We start from the raw sequence: 17,523 nt of genomic DNA on the forward strand, positions 1-17,523 counted from the left end.
GTCTGTTACTTTTGATAACTGTTTTTGGCATTGCTATCATGTCTTCATCAAATATAGCACTTTTTCTATGCAATAGTATATTCAACAATAGCAATTGCACTTTGCTATTAATTTTTACACCAAATATTATAGAAATTACAATTACCACAATTTTTTTTGGTTTTTGGATAATTTGACAAATTAAACAGAAAATACCATAATTTTATTTTATTTATATAAAACAATCGTACAAAATATCATTACAAAGTAAAAATACATAAATAAAAGATACGGTCAAACAACTCCTTTAAACCACCTAATGCCCCAGAAACCTTATGAACACATCAGAAATTAAAGAGCTGAATATACGAGAGGCTAAAAGCAAATCTACACTAACACATACAAGAGAGAAGAACACCACAAGTTCAAATCGGATAAAAAGAATTTTATCATTAGGCCAAGCTGCCGTATCTGACACCTAGTCTCTTCTCCCACCAGTCCACAACCTCTTCCTCTGAAAACCAATCCAATAATTGACACCTAGTTCCTTCTTTGCTAACATTGAAATCTGCAAACAAAAACCAGTTATACAACATGGAACTTGACATAAACATGGCACAAAGTTAAATCAACAGAAAAAAAACTTATGGAAGAGAAACTTATAAGAAAACAAACTTAAGCAATCTGAGTTTCTCATATATTTTCTCACCAATGCATCAAACATTGGTTTGTATTCAGGAGCAATACTGTAAACGTACTTAGAAACCTCAATCTCTGGGGCAAACGAAAAAACATCAACGAAAGATACATCTTAGGTTCTTCGAGAATCAAAATAAGGCAAGAAGAAGACTTACGCTTGATAACTACACCCAAACTAGTAGAAAGATTAAACCCTAACCTCGAATGACTTTACCTCAACTATATATGCAACCGTCTTCACGATCTGATGTTCAATTCTCACCATACCGTTCCTCCCTTCCACCATCGAAAAGCCTCGCCGAAAAGGATTTCCCAAAACCATCCTTAAATTAAATTAGGAAAAACCCCAACACGAAGGATTAAAAAAATCATAACTCAAATCGGTGAACCCTAAGAATTAGGAACAAACTCACCGACTAAGATGTGGAAACAGCGACGGACCAAGGACGGTGATGGAGTTACGCAGATGAAGATGGCATGACGAAGGAGATCCCTAGCGAATCGTCTCTTGCGGTATCTTCTTCAATTGGTTCGGCGATAGAGACTGAATGGTGATGAGATATGGAAAAAAAAAAAAGTAGTTCTGAAAAAATAAGAAAACATGGAGAAAATTAAAATGAGGAAAGAGGAGAAGAAGTGAAAAAAAGAGATGAATTGGATCTATAAACATACGTCAAATTAGGGGTCTTACCGGAGAGAGAGATGGTGGAATTGGATCTGTAAGAAGGACGACACAAACCGGACTTCTTGAGAGAGAAGAGAATTACTACAAGAATATTGCGACTAAGGACTAGGGAGAGTGAGAAGAATAGGGAGATTTAGTGAGAGTCGAATGAGAGTTAGAAAATTGTTTGTCTCTCTCTTTACCTGTGAGCAAGAGACGCTGAGTGACCAAAGAGACGAGAGTGAGGCAAAAATTTTCCCAATTTTTAGACTTCGCAAAATTTTACCCCCAATCTTAATTTTCAGGCGGGGCTATTAATTTTAATTCCCGCTATTCAATTGTATATTGTTTAATCAATTGTATTTGCAATTGAATAGTATTCGTATAGAACTTCGAACTTTAAAAATATTAACACGCGTACTTTTTTTCCATAACCCCTAATTTATAGCGTTTCAATTTTAACAAACGCTATAATCTATACAGACATAAGTCAACCATAGCATAACTATGTTAATCGCTATCGTATAATGCTATTAATGCACCATATTCTTGTAGTGAATATCAGTGGCGATGAGACATCAATATCTCTCAATTAATAAGATGAGTTTTCTATATAGTTGTTTATGGATTTGCTCGGTTGTAAAACAAGTGAGCAGATAAGGAGAACAGGACAGACGGTGAAATATGTGAAACAGCACGGGTAGAGATTGCGAGTCGCGAGAGTAAATGTTGTAAAAGCGGTGTAACTCCGGATCATAACATACAGTGACTTGGATAATGATTGAAACGTGCACAAGAGCACTTTTCTTAAAGAGTATTTCGACCCTTCTCTCAAGCCTAGGGTTACAGGAAATCTCTTGTAGGATATGACAATCAAAGTTTTCTCTCTTGTTCTAGGCTAAGATTCAAGAGAAACAAATAGAGATTTGTCTTTTGTTTTTTGTGTTTTGTCACCAAAGTTTTTTTCTCAAACTTTGATTTTTGTGAATCTAAGTTTTCTCTCTCGGTATCTCACTTTTTCTTACTCTCGATTTCTTCCTCTGTTTTTGATGTGAAGAAACAGAGTATATATATAATGTTTGATCGTTTCATCAAATGTTTGCAACCGTACAATGAACCAATGTAACCATTCACCAAAAGACCAAAAGTTGTGATGGTTAGTGAAATAAATGTTGATTAACAACATAAATCACCAAAATTCCTCCCCCATTTAAGTTTAATCTTTGATTCACAAAATCACACACATAAACCAAACTCATGCATAAATGTAAATATCGTAACGATTGAATTTACATCTTAGTAATATTACACATTCCAAATACCCGAGAATTAGGATGCCCAATGGATTTGAATTCTTTCAACTCATTTGGGTACATGAAGATAATACACACACGAATTCTACACTACTCTAAGTGTTTATTCTTGACACTATTATAAGCCATGTGTCCCTATCCATTCATGAGCATATAGGAAGCTAAGTCCAAGCTTCTTGATGCGGCTCCACTTCATACTCATATAGGTAGATCTTTTAATCTTGCACCTGCAAATGCAATTTTTCAAAAGATCTATTAAGAAGAGAACTTCAACCTAATCCTTTCTTGCNTAGGAAGCTAAGTCCAAGCTTCTTGATGCGGCTCCACTTCATACTCATATAGGTAGATCTTTTAATCTTGCACCTGCAAATGCAATTTTTCAAAAGATCTATTAAGGAGAGAACTTTAACCTAATCTTTTCTTGCAGATTCAAGCACTTACATTGGGAAGATACAACAAGTGCTTCAATCTTTAATTGTAAGCTTTCCACATTGAATTCAGTCTCTAACATTATATTAGAGGGGAATTGGGTATCCCACAATTAAAAATTTCAAATGGACTTTAAACCCATCCCTCTAGCCGACTTGATCACCAACTCTCTAGCTAACCCTTTAGTCAAGTGATCCGCTAAATTTTTTTCAGACCGAACAAACTGTATGGTAATTTCTCCATGAGTGATCAGCTCACGTATCATGCTATGTCTAACACCAAGGTGTCGTGACTTACCATTATACACTTGACTATAAGCTCTAGCCAAAGTGGATTTACTATCACAATGTATACAAATGGGTGATACCGGTCTCGGTCACAATTGAATCTCATAGACTAAATTTCTTAGCCATTCCGCCTCTTTGCTAGCAGCTGCTAATGCTATGAACTCCGATTCCATAGTCGAACTTGTAATACAAGTTTGTTTTCTAGAAGCCCAAGAAATGGCACATCCTCCAAGCAAGAATACTCAACCACTTGAAGAAGAGTTAATTTCTACATTGGAGTTCCAACTTGCATTGGAATATCCTTCTAAAACGAAGGAAATCCGACATAAGACTAACCATAATTTATGGTTCCTTTCAAGTACTTAAGCACCCGTCTTATAGCTTGCCAATGGTGAGTAATAGGGTTACTAGTATATCTTCTTAACTTTCCTACCGCATAAGCTATATCTGGTCTAGTACTTGTCATGGCATACATTAAACAGCCAATAAGTTGTGAGTACTCGGTTTGTGAAATCGCTTTTCCTGTATTAGGCATAAGCTTTACACTCGCATCCATGGGAGTGCTCACAGGAGAACATTTCTCATAATTGAACCTTTATAGAACCTTTTCAATGTAATGAGATTGAGATAAACATAGGCTTTTGTTCTCACGCTTGATTTGAATTCCAAGAATCACATCCGCTTCCCCCATGTCTTTCATGGCAAAATTTGATGACAAAAACTCTTTTGCAAGTTCTACTTGTCTTAATTTGGTACCAAAGATCAACATGTCATCAACATCTAGGCAAATGATTACTGCATTACCGGAATCATCAAATTTGCTATATAAGCACTTGTCCGCTTGATTTAACTTGAATCCGTTTGATAGAATAGCCTCATCAAATCTTTGATGCCACTGTTTAGGTGCTTGATGCAGCCCATACAATGACTTTATTAACTTACACACCTTTTGCTCATCCCGGGCATAACAAACCCTTAAGGTTACTTCATATAGACTTCTTCTTCCAAAACATCGTTCAAGAATGCTGTTTTAACATCCATTTGGTGGATCACAAGATCATTAATAGCAGCCAAAGCAATTAATAATCTTATAGAAGATATTCTAGCAACAGGAGCATAGGTATCAAAATAATCGATACCTTCCTTTTGTCTAAAGCCTTGGATAACCAATCTAGTTGTAAACTTGTCAATTGTTCCATCAAATTTCATCTTCTTTTTGAAGATCCACTTGCAGCCTAAAGACTTGCAACCAGGTGGGAGATCTGTTAGGATCCATGTATGATTCTCTACGATGGAGTCTATCTCATCGTTTACTGCTTTTTTCCAAAACGCAACGTCTTGAGACTTCATAGCCTCATCAAACGTTCTAGGGTCCTCATCAATATGATAACAGTATGAATATTGAAATTCAACCTCATATCTTGACCCCTCAACTAAATAAAGTTGAAAATCGGGACCAAAAGATTTTTCAATTCTTCCTCGCTTGCTCTTGCGGAGCATAGGTGACGCGTTAGAAGGAATGAGTGTGTCATCTCCTTCTTTTGTTCCACTTGAACTAGGAACCAGATCCTTTGGTCTAGGTATTGATGAGAAACGTGTATCATCAAATATTGCATCTCTTGACTCAATCACGGTGTTAACCGATATAGAATCATTAGGTTCTATGACATATAACCTATAAGCCTTGGAATGCTCAGCATATCTAATGAAGATGCAATCAATACCTCTTTCTACCAAAGTTTTAATCTTTGGTTGGGGTAGTCTAACAAACGCCCTACAGCCCCAAACTCGAAGGTAATTCAAGTTTGGTTTCTTTTGTACCAAAGCTCATATGGAGTAATCTTGTTCCTTTTGTTAGAAACCCTATTTAATAAATAGCAAGCCGTTAACATGGCTTCACCCCAAAATCTGTCACTTAATCCCGAGTAAGATAACATGGAATTAACCATTTCTTTTAGGACTCTATTTTTCCTCTCAGATACACCATTTTGTTGTGGTGTATATGGAGTCGTAGTCTCATTTATAATTCCCACAGACTGAAAATAATCAGGATCATAATACTGTCCACCTCTATCGGTGTGTAACATCTTAATCAAGTCACTATGTTGTAATTCAACTTCAGTTTTATAAACCTTGAATTTATCTAGGGCTTCATCTTTAGCATGTAATAGATAAACATAACAAAAGCGAGTGTGATCATCTATGAAACATAACAAATCACATAGATCACTATGTACAAGTTCTAGTACCTTAGAATTCCTTTCAATACTCTTAAAAGGTTTTCTAACTATCTTAGTTAACATACAAGTACTACACTTCTCTAAATTCATGTCAAAATTAGGAATTAATCCTTCTTTAGACATATCAATCATTCTTTTATAGTGTACATGACCTAATCTTAAATGTCATAGAGAAGAATCATTTTTGCTAGAACATGCCAAGTAAATAGAACTCACAACTTTATTAATATTGAGCATAAACATGCCATTACAAAAATATCCAAATCCAACTAAGACACCAGCCTTAGATAAAACATACTTATCCGACTCATACACTTGTTTATAACCACATTTATTTAAAACACTACCGGAGACTAAGTTCTTCCTAATTCCAGGTACATGAAGTATATTATTGAGATCAATAGTTTTCCCGGAACTAAACTCCAACACCACTTTTCCACGGCCTAGGATAGGAGCGGTTGACTCGTTGCCCATATGAAGTACGGAACCATCTTGAACTAGTTCATATTTCTTGAACTAGCCACGATCATTGCAAACATGTGTAGTTGCACCCGAGTCAATCCACCACGTCACTCCATCATCCTGCATATGAAATGCCTCAGAAATGTTTGATACATAATACACATGTGAATGTGAATCATTTACAAGTTTCTGACCTTGATGAGTGATTTGGCCTTGGTCCTTAGACCCTTGCCCTGAACAGTTTTGTCCCATTCTATTCTTATCCTTTGTAGCTCGAAAATCACGTCTAAAGTGACCCGGCTTGTTACAAAACCAACAAACGCTCTTAAGCTTTTTTTTAGGTCCACCGTAAGTGTTGTCCATTAAAGGGACGCTTCTTCCCCTTATTCTCCATCTTAGAACTCCCACCTTCCTCCATCATATTGATTGAAGAAGGTTCAGCCTCTTTGGGTTTTCCACCCTCTTGCACCCTTAGAGATTCCTTTATGCGCAAATGGCTACCAAGTTGTACAAGAGACAACTCTTCCTTTTTGTGTTTTAACATGCGCCTAAAATCCTTCCATGAAGGCGGCAACTTGTCGATGATACTCGACACCGAGATGGATTCATCCATCTTCATGTTATGTTGAGCGAATTGCCCTAGGATGCGAAGCAATTCATTGTATTGCTCCATAACAAGTCCTGAATCAGACATCTTGTAATTATTAAAATTACTCACAAGGAACTTTTTACTAGAAGCATCCTCAGCCATGTACTTTGATTCCAACGCATCCCACAGTTCCTTTGCAGATTCGACATTTTGATAGACATCAAAGAGAGGATCAGACATACCGTTAAGAATGTGGCCACGGCAAATGTAGTCATCGTTCTCCCACTTAAGTTGCCTCCTTGTCTCCTCCACATAATCCTTCTCAGCATCCTCTGTCACAGTAGGCATTGGCATGCTTAGAACATGCACCACATTGAGTGTGGTGAGAAGGAAATGCATCTTCTTCTGCCATCTGCAAAAGTTCACTCCTTCGAACTTGTCCAACTTGCCAAACTTTGAAGTCATCTCATGCACCGATGCACTCGTCATAGTTCACCAGAAACTCTTTAAGAATGTTGTAAAAGCAGTGTAACTCCGGATCGTAACATACGGTGAACTTGGATAATGATTGAAACGTGCACAAGAGCGCTTTCCTTAAAGAGTATTTTGACCCTTCTCTCAAGCCTAGGGTTACACGAAATCTCTTGTAGGATATGACAATCAAAGTTTTCTCTCTTGTTCTAGGCTAAGATTCAAGAGAAACAAATAGAGATTTTGTGTTTTGTTTTTGTGTTTTGTCACCAAAGTTTTTTTCTCAAACTTTGATTTTTGTGAATCTGATTTTTCTCTATCGGTATCTCACTTTTTCTTACTCTCGATTTCTTCCTTTGTTTTTGATGTGGAGAAACAGAGTATATATATAATGTTCGATCGTTTCATCATACGTTTGCAAACGTACAATGAACCATTGTAACCATTCACCAAAAGACCAAAAGTTGTGATGGTTAGTGAAATAACTGTTGATTAACAACTTAAATCACCAACAGTCCAGTCTATAATCTCTAAGTGATAACGTGAATCTACAACCAATAAATTGAACAATGAAAAAACATTCACAAGAAACACAGCCTCATCTTCCCGCATGCAAGAGTCTCAGAAGAGACTCTCCATCAAAACAATGAGGAAATAGATAACTCTAGAAAGTTCTAGAAAGAGTACAAGTTCTGAAATTGAATTAAAGAGAAAGTTTGAGCTAACAGTGCTCTTATACTAACTTGTTAACAATTAGTGTTAACTAATTTTTCCTTTGTCGTTATGTTGCAACTGGCCAACTTTTTATTCGCTCTTCACGTGCCTGCAACTTCCAAAACCTTATCCCGATTCCCCCCACATGTGCGCTGAATCCTCGTTTGCCACATCACTTAGGTGCTATCACCACAATAGATGGAATAATTCAACATCAGGTTATTGAAAAAGGTAAACTTGATTTAATCAATTTTTTATGATTCAGAAGCACTGTTTGATAACCTCATTGGTCAAGTAGAGTTAAAAAGCCTGGGAGATTTATGCATGATTGTCTCCCTTTGTTTGAAAAAATCCACAAAACAATGAGTTCTCGGCAGCATCGGTTTCTATTTTGTGCAGAGAGGCTGCAGATTTTACGCTTTGTCATTGCTAGTATCACTAATTTTTAGATATCCGCTTTTTGGTTACCAAGTGCGTGTACTAAGGTGTTAGACAGGCTTTGTGCTGCTATTCTATGGTTTGGTCCGAAACTAAATGCAAAAAAGAATAAGCTGGCTTGGACAGATGTTTGTTTGCTTAAGGAGGAGGGTGGTTTGGGGCTAAAGTTGATTGAGGCTAATAAGGTTAGCTGTTACAAGTTGATATGGCAGATTGTATCATGTGTAGGTTCCCTATGGGTCACTTGGGTTCACCGGGAGCTGCTGCGCTTAGGCGCTTTTTGGACAGTGAAAGACTCTACATCTTTGGGGTCATGGATGTGGAAGAATATGCTTAAGTACAAGCCCCTTGCTAAGGTTTTCCACAAGGTTGAGGTTCTGAGTGGTTTGCAAACATCTTTCTGGTATGATGCCTGGTGTGATCTTGGTCGTTTGCATGAAACTCTTGGTGATAGGGGTTTTATTGTTGTTGGGATTGCCTCACATGCATCTGTTGCTTCAGTGCTTCAGACTCAAAAAATTTGACACCATCAGCCTGACCTCGCTAACAATGTGGAGTCAAAGATTCAAAAATTAAGATATCGAGGACAAATTTTGCATAATGATGTTGCTTTATGGCGGCAGCCAGATAACACTTACAAACCTCACTTTCTCTCCTTTGAAATGTGGCGCCAGATTCGACGCTCCGGCCAGTGAGTCAATTAACACAAGGGATTTTGATTTTCGATCTCTATCCCTAAGCATTCCTTTATGCTCTGGCTTGCTGCTCGGAATAGGCTATCTAAAGGAGACCGGATGCTCGCTTGGAACATTGGGCCATCCACTTCGTGCCCATCCTGTCAAGTTCCTATGGAAAGTCTAGAGCACCTGTTATTTGTTTGCTCTTAGTCATCACGAATATGGCAGGCTTTATCTCGAAAACTACTTTGTCATCACTACACCTCTAGTTTCACTCAGCTGCTCTCTCTCCTCTCCAGTTCAACCATCAAAGGGACAACCTTCTTCTTGCTCAGACTTATGTTTCAAGCCGCAGTCCATACGATTTGGTTGGAACGGAACAAGCATCGGCATGGTGGTCTATTGAGCTCCCCTGCTCAGCTTATTCAGTTTCTTGATCGGTTAATCTGAAACAAGTTGCTCTCGCTTGAATCGACCAAGTTTACGGATGGGTTACAAGTTTGGCTAGGCTCACGCCGTTAAGCTTCCCCTTTTTTGGTTTTGTGGGGATTAGTTTGAATCCCAAATTCTGGTTTTTTCAAATCTCTTGAAACCAAGCAAAGAAAAAGTCAAAGACTGGCTTTGAAAAGAGGGTTTCAAGGAGAAGAGGAAAAAAACAGAAGACACGGGTTGAGTGAGAGGCTTTCAAAGATAAGGTTCAAAATAAGATTAGAAGCTTCTCGACTCTCGGCTGTTCACTCTGCAACAGACACAATCTCATGTTCGTATACTGTGGGGCTGGTCCGATCTGAAGGAGGGAAAGCAAAGCAGGCCTGCGATTCTCTCCGCCTACCTCAGAATCTGTGCCAAGCTTGAAGACCAAGCTAAACGGGAACTTCTAACCAGGGTTAAGTTCTCTTTACCCTAGTTAAGAGAGTAGTCTTGGTTTGTCTATAAAAGCATATTGTAGATGAAGTGTATGAACTAGTGTGAGTGAAAGAACCAGATAGAAGTGTAAACAGTGATTGAGAGCTCGGTTTGAGCTAAGTTTCTTAGTGGATTTTCCAGAGATCTTCTCCAGCGAGACATAGGATTCCTCCCAAGGATCCGAACTCGTTAAATCTTGCGTGCACTTTATTTTAAGCTTTTATCTTTCAAGTTTGCAAACTTCACACAAATGATTTAAAAAACAGAGAGAGAAAGTACTTTAAATCACTAAAAGCTAGCTACTTTTCGTTTTTAAAGGTACAAATCTCTACAGGTTTTTTTAAGTTTTCTTCTCAGTCTTAATTTAAACAAAGGCTGCATTATTGTAAAAAGGACTTTTTTGGGCTGAATATAATTTTACATTTATTAAAATAAAATAAAAAGCTTGGGAGATTCAGATTCTGTTCTTGATCCTTCTTCAATACCTTTTTCTCATAAACACACTTGCCTATCACCTTTGGTAAATTTTGGGATTCTTCTTGGGCAGGCTATAAAGCATAGATACGGTTAGTATCACTAGTCAAGGTTCTTACCTGGCTTGCTTACTTGATACTGTTTTGTAAGAATAGGCTATTGATCATGAACTACCTTGGGACTTAGTCGTGTCCGTACGGTTGTCCGTACGAGTATTAGACAAGTCCGAGTTCTATCAAGACATATGGAAGAGAGAAGAGGCCAAGTCTCCTTAAGGCCCACAAGAAGGATCTAGAATTCCTATTGCAGCCGTCAGGAGATAATAGGGAACATAGTCACGGTTGGCTTCGTCCTAGGAGACCATGACCGGTGACTATCACCATTGGGATCCTCTCTATCTCTCTCTTGATGTCTATATCACCTAGTTGTCGATTCAAAAGTGTGTAGCCCTAGTTTGTTCTCCTATTTAAAGGTTGTAGTCGACATTGTAATAAGCATACTAATGGAATATCATTCTATTATTATTCTCTTTGTTCTTCACTCGCTTAACTCTCTTCACTCTTATATTTCTATGTTTACTTCCGCTTAAACTAACATAGGCTACTTTCTCTGGATTGCTTACTTGGAGCTAGGACAATTAGAGAACATGTATATTGGTTTAGCTTTCAGTGATTGTGATGCAAATGTTTTCTTTTATGTGATGAGAATTTTGGCTAAAGTAATGTTTTATGTTTTATTGGCATTGTTGTTTGCTGTTGCTTGCCTTGTATCACTCACATAAGAAGTTGTAGTTAATTGTGTATATTATCCGATGATGTCTGTGTTAAATGACTCCAGTGTTTTTCCTTCACTTGTGTATTTCACTTTATTGAACTGTGACCAAGCATTCACCTCACACTTGCACTTGTGTGAGTGTGACTGTAGACTTCGTCAAGACTTTTTCTGCCATGATTCTTATGTACGTGACTTGTTTGTTTCTTGTGGTCAGCTTTTGGGATGCCTCATGAGCAAAGAAATCCAATCCAAGATTGTGAGTTTTCCAACTAAAGCTTTGGCAAGCCTTCAGATTGTGGGTTTCCCATTTATAATGTAATATATTTATGTTTTTATATAATGTACTTATAATTTATCGTTTTATTTTCTTATTTTACATAAATTTTAATCAAAATTTGTTACATTTAAAGTTATACTAAAAAACACATTTTCAATAAATAATTAGTTTTAAATTTTTAAGACACTCATTTTAAGGTTCACCCATGGAGGGAGAAAAATGAATACATACATCGTTTCCATCACTTTTATTCTATATTTTTATTTTGTATTATGTGTTTATAATTACATATAATAACAATAATTGATTGAAAATAAATTGACATATCTTTCTTAGTTAATAATATTATTATGATTATTTTTTTGTAAAGAATTAGAAGAATAAATATTCATTACTAAAATAAATAAAATTGAAAGTTAATAGAAAAATAATAGTAAAAGAAAAAATATTTATATGTTCAAATGAAGTCTCTATTTATAAAGTATGAAAATAATAAATTTTGATGTAAATCAGAATGTAACATCCGCAAACCAAATTGGTTGGTTTTAGGATCTTTGTCGATCGATACAAGGGGTGTGTCGGTCGACACTATCAATTTTTGGTTCGATTGGTTTGTTTTAAATCGTCGAATTAGAATGGTTTGGTTTTAGGAAACCCTAAAACCTTGTTATTTAAGCGGAAAGTCGACATTGGAAGTAGGCAGCTGCTCATTGTCGATTTTCAAAGAGTTAGAAGAGAGAAAAATTGTTCTTGGGAGTTTTTGAGAGTTCTTGGCTGTTCTTGGTGAGATTTGTCTATGTGGGTGGAGATATGAGGTTGAGAACGTGGTAGAAGCTTGCTAGGAGGCTTTTTCGTGATTTTAGGGTCAGAATGTTCTTGTTGCAAAGGTAAGTGCATGACCATGGATGATTTAAGCCTGAGAATTATTTGTTTCTATGTTCTATGTGTGCTTTGGTTGATTCCTTGCTGGTTTGTGGTTGATTTGTGGTTTCTATGGCCTATTGTGACTCTTGGGAGAGTGTTGGTCGCAATGGAGGTGGTGGAAGGCGGAGAACAGACTCGCAGCTTCGAGAAGAATATGTCTGCGGACTCAGTGTCGATCGACACCAGGTGGGTGTCGGTCGACAGTAAGGAGTTGACGTCACGAAGACTTGGGCAAGTGTCGGTCGACACTAGGTAGAGGTGTCGGTCAACACTTCTAGGGTTTCCAAGTCGAGGTGGGTGTCGGTCGACACCATGAGGGTGTCGGTCGACACTAACTCTTCAGCAGACAGCTGATTATTGTTTTCCTGGTTTTATTGTGTTGTCTGTTGATTCTTGAACATTGGATTCTCAGTTGCTCTTCTGTATAGCCCAGTAGATGGGAGGATTGCTTCACTGAGTATTTGTGATAATACTCATGCGTCTCAATTGTTGTTTGTGATGCTGATAAATGCAAAATGTGATCGTGGAATAAAGGCATTGAAGAGGAGGATGTTCTAGTGGCTTGATTGTTTGATATCTGACTTCTGTTAGGTTGCTAGAGTTGAGTCGTTAGAATGTTGCTATGTTGCTGGTTTAATATTTAATGACTTGTTGGTTGTTTTATTAGTGGTTTATGTTGGAATGATCATTGGATTAGTTGTTGTTGGTTTAATTGAGGTATTTATGGTTTAATATTATTATTTATTTCTGTTGTTGTATTGATAGGGATTAGGATGTTATTGAGTATAAGATCATTATTTTAAAATTGTATTAAATACAAAAAGATTGGTCATGCCATTCATAGAATAAATAAAAACTTTGATTACTATAAAATAATTGATGTCAAATAGTTAGAATGAAATGAAAATTATAAAAAACTTTAACAACCAATAATAATGCACCATGTATCCTAGTGGTTCCAACTTTTGTTTATTCAACATGTTTTAATGTACATAATATTTTTTTCTTTTTCAACACCTTGATTTTATTCAACTATTGAATTAATGATTCAACACATTACCATAAACTTCTATGTTCTTCTTTACTATAAATTGTAACACAAAGTGAACTTATTCTTTCATCAATCAATTCTTATTTTCTCTACTTCCTCCAAAGAAAATAAAAAATAAAAAAGAGATGAAGTTCTTGGTTTCATTGGTTATGTGCTCTCTTCTCTTGAACGGTTTCGCTTCTGCTCAAACTCTCATTCAAGATTCTTGCAAGAAAGCAGCAGCAAAAGACCGGCAAATGAAATACCATTTCTGCGTCGATTCTCTTACACAAGATCCACAAAGCAAAACCGCGACCACCCTCGAAGGTTTGGTCCTAGCATCGACAAAGAACGCTGCGGTGAAAACAGTGAATGTTAAAGGAATCGTTGAACAGATCCTCAAGGGCAAGAGATATGGAGGTATTGAAGCAGAGCTACGCGAATGCGCTGAGTTTTATGACGACGCTAATGATAATTTAAACACTGCTTTAGCGAGCGTTAAATCGCACGATTATGAAACCGCTAACGTGGATTTTAGTGCTGCTTTGGACGTACCAGTCAATTGCGAGGATGGTATCAAGGAAAGAAAGAAAGAGAAGTCTCCCGTTACTAACGAAAACAATATTTTGTTTCAGAAGATTTTGATTCCTTTGGCTTTTACTAATATGCTATGATGAAACTGTCAACGTGTTTCAATAATAAAACATCGACTAATGTTTACCATGTAAAGTTGATAGCAAAAAGACTTTAATCTTAAATTAAATAAAATTTCGCTTTACATGTCTGGGTTTTTTTTGCCGGCAACATTGATATATTGATTTTTCCTTTTGGTAATAATTGGACATAATGATTTTATAACGTTTCACATAGTAAAGTATGTTTCTCTTAAACTATTAAAATGTAAATGATGCATATTTATAAATTGAAAACTTTAAAAAAATTTAGTTGTTTTATGAAATGTTATAGAATATTTTATATCATTATAGTTTGAAGATATAACATAAAAAATGTTTTATAGATATGAGGTTTAAGAGAAACATACTTTACTATATAAGCATATTATATATGTAAATTTGCATGATTATTAATTTATGATAATATTGTGACCATATTTTACATGAAAATTTCAAAAAAAATATTATCTTATTATGTTATCGAATTTTGTAATTTTTTACACTGTCCCGACTTAGGACTAACAAAATTTATTAATTTAGAGTATTTATTAATTTATAGAGTATTAATTTAAAGAGGTTTTAATGTATGTACAATCAAAATAATTGGCCAAATCTGTAAAGTGTAAACTATTCAAATTTTTAAACTCTATTTTGTATGACCAGAATTTTTTTTTTTCCTTTGAAAAGAATAACCTAGAAACTTGCGTATATGGAAAAGAAATAATTCATGTTGACCAATTTCAAACAAATAAATTGAACATTTAGAAAATAAACATTAAATTTGAATATCTTACCAGTACTAATTGAATGTAGGAAATTATCAATTTTGGAATAATGTCAATATTTTCAATTTGGTAACTTTTATACATTTGATTCAACGACAAATAAGGAAAGAGTATAAAAATGAACAATTAGTGAATTATGGCAAAGTTGTTACGTTACCATAAACTTCTATGTTCTTTTTTACGATAAATTGTAACACAAAGTGAACTTATTCTTTCATCAATCAATTCTTATTTTCTCTACTTCCTCCAAAGAAAAAAAAAAAAAAAAAAAAAAAAAAAAANAAAAAAAGAGATGAAGTTCTTGGTTTCATTGGTTATGTGCTCTCTTCTCTTGAACGGTTTGGCTTCTGCTCAAACTCTAATTCAAGATTCTTGCAAGAAAGCAGCCGCAAAAGACCCGCAAATGAAATACGATTTCTGCGTCAATTCTCTTACACAAGATCCACAAAGCAAAACCGCGACCACACTCGAAGGTTTGGTCATAGCATCGACGAAGAATGCTGCGGCGAAAACTACGAATGTGAAAGGAATCGTTGAACAGATCCTCAAGGGCAAGAGATATGGACCAGGTATTGAGACAGTGCTACACGATTGCATTGAGCATTATGACGATGCTAATGGTTCGTTAAACACTGCTTTAGCGAGCGTTCAGTCGCATGATTATAGTACCGCTACTGTAAATCTGGGTGCTGCTTTGGATGCACCGGGCAATTGCGAGGATGGATTCAAGGAAAGAAAGCAACAGAAGTCTCCCGTTACTAACGAGAACAATATTTTGTTTCAGAAGATTTTGATTCCTTTGGCTTTTACTAATATGCTATGATGAAACTGTCAACGTGTTTCAATAATTGAATTCGATTATGTTTACCATATAAAGTTTTGAGAGAATAGAGACTTTATCTTAATGGAAATAAAATTTCACTTTACAAATATGATTGTTTTTTTTTTGGCAACATTGACATTGAAATGTAAGTCATACGCTATTTTAATTATTTAAAGAAAAAAATTCTAGTATAATATACTATCTTAAATTCTGAAAAAAACAAAAAAACAAAAAAAAAAAAAAAAAAGTTCTGAACTAAAAATATCTAAGAATGTTGTCCAATTTACGTACTATGTGACGTTCAATTCTTTAAATTTAATTTTATTATTAATAATTTAAAATGTTAATAAGTGACATTTTTTTTTATCTACTAATATGTTTCTTATAATCTAAACTATAATACTAATAGTGATAATATTTTTATCTACTAATAAGTGAGTTTCATCCTCAGATATTCGTGATACGTCTGTGTCATCACTTTTTCGCAAAAAAAAACTAGATAGTTCGTATTACTCACAATGTATAGAAACTAATGGGTAAGCAAGTTTTACGTTTACGTTTACGTTACCATTTGGTTTTTAGGTTTTAAATTTGGTTTGGTGGCAGTTTATGACATTTTGAAGGATGAATGGATGATGTCTATGGCCATACATGTCAAAGATGTGAGCAATACAGGTCCATTACCTCAAGCCCAGTTGGAGAAGTCAGGCCTAATTGAGAAGTCCAAAACAGAACTGCAGAAGAAGACAAAACATGTACATGCAAAGGAAGAAACAAGGAAGATGAAGACTGTCTCAATTCAAAACCGATTTGATTCCCTCTCATCAATAAGGAGTGACTACGCATTGTATAGCTGTATAGCATATAGAAAAGTTGAGAGAGTTCTAGAGTGTTCTAAGAGTTGTATATAACTCTCACAATACTCATTTGTAAAGATCATCCAAGTTAATAATAATCTAAAAGTTTTACCACTTGGTTCTTGTTTCTCTCATGGTATCAGAGCCATTGTGAACCCTAACAGGTGATTCAATGGCCGATCCCGCAAATCCTTGCTTGGCTTACCCTTTTCCAAGCAATGTTCATGGCTTGAGCTCCATCACCTTAAAGCTCACTGATAGCAACTACTTACTGTAGAAAACACAGTTTGAATCTCTCCTCTCCAGTCAACGTCTCCTTGGATTCGTCAATGAAAGTGTCACACCTCCACCAGTCACCAGAGCAGTCACTCGCAACAATACTCAGACTGAAGAACCCAACCCTCTCTATGCATCCTGGTTCAGCACCGACCAACTGGTTCGTTCATTGATCTTTGGCACACTCTCTGAGGAAGTTCTGGGCTCTGTTCATACTCTGTCAACATCTCAAGCTGTATGGCTCCATCTTGCTGAATCTTACAACAGAAGCTCGCTTTCCAGAGAGTTCTCTCTCCGTCGGAGCTTACAACTTCTCACAAAAATCGACAAAATTTTGGCTGTGTACACTCGTGAGTTCAAGCGTCTTTGTGATTCTCTCAGTGCCATTGGGAAACCGGTTGATGAATCCATGAAGATCTTCGATTTTCTCAATGGTCTGACAAGAGAATATGACCCCATCACCACAGTCATTCAAAGCTCTCTCACTAAACTCTCACCACCAAGCTTTACTGATGTGGTTTTTGAGGTCGAAGGTTTCGATTCCAAGCTGCAGTCGTATGAAGGAAACAACTTCGCCGTCTCAAATATTGCTTTTCAGACTCAGTAGACAAGCGAAGCTCACTATGTTGGTAATCGAAGAGGAAGAGGACGCTCAGGTTACAACCGTGGCAGAGGTGGCTATACTACCAGAGGAAGAGGATTCTCTCAACATCAAAGCACACACAACAACTCTGGCTCACGTCCCACTTGTCAGATCTGTG

General features: G+C 36.3%; 3 protein-coding genes and 1 long non-coding RNA gene across 6 annotated transcripts; 2 read left to right on the forward strand and 2 right to left on the reverse strand.

Moving 5' to 3' along the window:
• Window positions 267–1,636, reverse strand: LOC104760202. Of its 3 annotated transcripts, none has more exons than XR_762876.2 (4): window positions 1,370–1,636; window positions 893–1,261; window positions 689–753; window positions 267–547 (listed from the first exon to the last, which is right to left on the reverse strand). It is a non-coding gene; the product is annotated as an uncharacterized LOC104760202 (long non-coding RNA). The 3 variants fall into 3 exon arrangements; XR_762875.2 differs by having other exon boundaries at window positions 878–1,261; XR_762874.2 differs by lacking the exon at window positions 689–753 and having other exon boundaries at window positions 1,370–1,633.
• Window positions 6,411–7,151, reverse strand: LOC104763032. The gene has a single exon (XM_010486452.1). It carries the CDS (start codon window positions 7,149–7,151, stop codon window positions 6,411–6,413), a length of 741 nt encoding a protein of 246 aa, XP_010484754.1.
• On the forward strand, window positions 13,457–14,127 carry LOC104760204 (putative invertase inhibitor). The gene has a single exon (XM_010483089.1). It carries the CDS (start codon window positions 13,494–13,496, stop codon window positions 14,019–14,021), a length of 528 nt encoding a protein of 175 aa, XP_010481391.1. The 5' UTR covers window positions 13,457–13,493; the 3' UTR covers window positions 14,022–14,127.
• On the forward strand, window positions 15,096–15,678 carry LOC104760205 (putative invertase inhibitor). The gene has a single exon (XM_010483090.2). The coding sequence runs from the start codon at window positions 15,099–15,101 to the stop codon at window positions 15,627–15,629; it is 531 nt and encodes a 176-aa protein (XP_010481392.1). The 5' UTR covers window positions 15,096–15,098; the 3' UTR covers window positions 15,630–15,678.

The sequence above is a fragment of the Camelina sativa genome, chromosome 18 (assembly GCF_000633955.1).
Source record: "Camelina sativa cultivar DH55 chromosome 18, Cs, whole genome shotgun sequence".
Taxonomy (NCBI): Eukaryota; Viridiplantae; Streptophyta; class Magnoliopsida; order Brassicales; family Brassicaceae; genus Camelina; species Camelina sativa.